The sequence below is a fragment of the Octopus bimaculoides genome, chromosome 15 (genome assembly GCF_046866305.1).
Source record: "Octopus bimaculoides isolate indiv1 chromosome 15, ASM4686630v1, whole genome shotgun sequence".
NCBI classification, from domain to species: Eukaryota; Metazoa; Mollusca; class Cephalopoda; order Octopoda; family Octopodidae; genus Octopus; species Octopus bimaculoides.
In genome coordinates, this window is record NC_142942.1 from 46,795,869 (window position 1) to 46,798,368 (window position 2,500).

The following is a 2,500-nucleotide window of genomic DNA, read 5'->3' on the forward strand; positions in this document are numbered from 1 at the left end:
ATATATATATATATATATATATATATATATATATATATATATATATATATATATATATATATATATATATATATATATATATATATATATATATATATATATATATATATATATATATATATATATATATATATATATATATACTTTATTTAAAAGCAGCAGAAATATAACAAAAAGCTGTTACTCGGAGTTTCAGGTTCCACTTCATCGGACAGTTTTATCCGATGAATGGGAACGTGAAACTCCGAGTAACAGTCTTTTGTTATTATTTCTGCTGCTTTTAAATAAAGCATTTTACTCTACCTCTACCCTGTTGCACATTTATGTGCTTACTCCGGTATATATATATATATATATATATATATATATATATATATATATATATATATATATATATATATATATATATATTATATACATATATATATATATATATATATATATATACATACATATATATATATATATATATATATATATATATATATATTATATATATATATATATATATATATATATATATATATATATATATATATATATACATATATACATACATGGATTCATGGATAGAAATACTGATAGATAGATGGATGGATGGATGGATGGGTGGATAAATAGATGAGATAGATAGAGATGTATGAGTACATAAATGTACATACGCACACACACACATATACAAAAATGTATATAATATACATATATAGATGAGTGTAATACATATATATATTTACATATATATTCAAACACACATGAACTTATGCTCATGCGAATATACGTAAATATATATATATGCATAAATGCATATGGCAGTATGTAAATTTATATATATATATATATATATATATATATATATATATATATATATATATATATATATATATATATGTATGTATGTATGTATGTATGTATGTATATATAACACTTGTAAATAGAGAAACAAACATATATGGTCTTCCACCAAGAAAAGAATTCAATATATATATATATATATATATATATATATATATATATATAAATAAAAATAAAAATAAAAAATATAAAAAAAGGATTTTGTATGATCGTGTATAGAGGAATATTGGAACTCTTTTAAATAATATATATATATATAAAGTACTGCTCAAATGATATATTTATATATATATATATATATATATATATATATATATATATATATATATATATATATATATATATATATATATTAGAGAACAAGCATCAAATTCGAGTCAACGACCTTATATAGCACCACGCTTCCATACATTTGATCGTATATATTATCAAGGCTTTTAACATAGAAAGAATACGTATAAAAAAACAAAGAAGGTAAAAAAATATATATGCAAATGAAAATACAGATATATAGAACGGCCTATGAAGAAGGTATATACAATCGACTAAAAATTCTAACGCGTGTCATGCAACTAAAAATTTAAATAAAATAAAACATGAATCGAGTAAAACAATTTTTTTTTTCTGCCCTCACTTAAAAATATGTCAGAAAAGTTCATTTCATAAAAACCATGGCAGTTTGGAGTCCAGGAGCGTAAGAGAGGTCCACAAAATCAAGTGAAACACATCTATGGACATTTCGGGAGTTTACTGACGCGGTTCGATTACGAGTTTACGGTGCATCTCGGCAATGACCCCCTCATGAGGATGAACAGGAATCTCAACAATTAGTCCTACACGGGCTATATATATATATATATATATATATATTTATATTTATATATATATGCATATATATATATATATATATGCATATATATATATATATATATATATATATATATATATATATATATATATATATATGTATGTATGTATCTGTCTGTCTATCTATCTATCTATCTATCTATCTATCTATCTATCGATCTATCTATCTACCTACATATATATATATGCATATTTTTTGGGTGATCGAATACGTATGTACTCAGGTGACAGAAACGTATATACCATCCTTACAACCGGCCTGACTTGTTCCCATTCCTAGAAATACAGCGAAAGTACGCGAATCCTTTATATCCGTTTATCTCCAGTCAAAATATAATAGATTGAAGAAATCATTGTACAATATATGCTTCGTAAATAACGAATGGAAGTAGGGTTCGGACCTACAGTAGAAATAATCGTAATAAATTCATATTCGCTGTGTTTCGAGAAATGTAAGATTAATTGACAAAATATTCCTCTACCCCTAGATATATTTGTCCACCTAGGTTTGTTTGATCCAAGGTAAACACATTGCAGGCAGATACAGATATTAGAAAGAAAACAGTAAAAGTCTGTAAATATTGAACATATAGATAACTAATGGTAGGGCTGTGAAATGGTCTCGTTTCGTTGAGAAAGTAACGATATTTGAGAAGACGTTAGGTGTAAATTGTGAATAAAATGTGCGTTAATGTGCGTGCGTGAGGGAAGGGAAAGAATTTAAGCACGCAATTGCGCGTATATACATATACACACACACACACACACACACACACACATA

General features: G+C 24.6%; 1 protein-coding gene across 3 annotated transcripts in view; it reads right to left on the reverse strand.

The window, feature by feature from the left end:
• LOC106874436 (retinal homeobox protein Rx1) overlaps positions 1–2,500 on the reverse strand; it is a 54,613-nt gene that overhangs the window by 37,854 nt on the left and 14,259 nt on the right. The window contains exon 1 of one of the 3 annotated variants that reach the window (XM_089363824.1): positions 1,487–1,633. The exons of the other annotated variants lie outside the window; for them this stretch is intronic. Coding sequence (XP_089219950.1) covers positions 1,487–1,511 — 25 coding nt within the window. The 5' untranslated portion in view covers positions 1,512–1,633. Of the gene's footprint in view, positions 1–1,486; positions 1,634–2,500 lie in introns of those variants that run through there. 3 annotated transcript variants of the gene reach the window in all.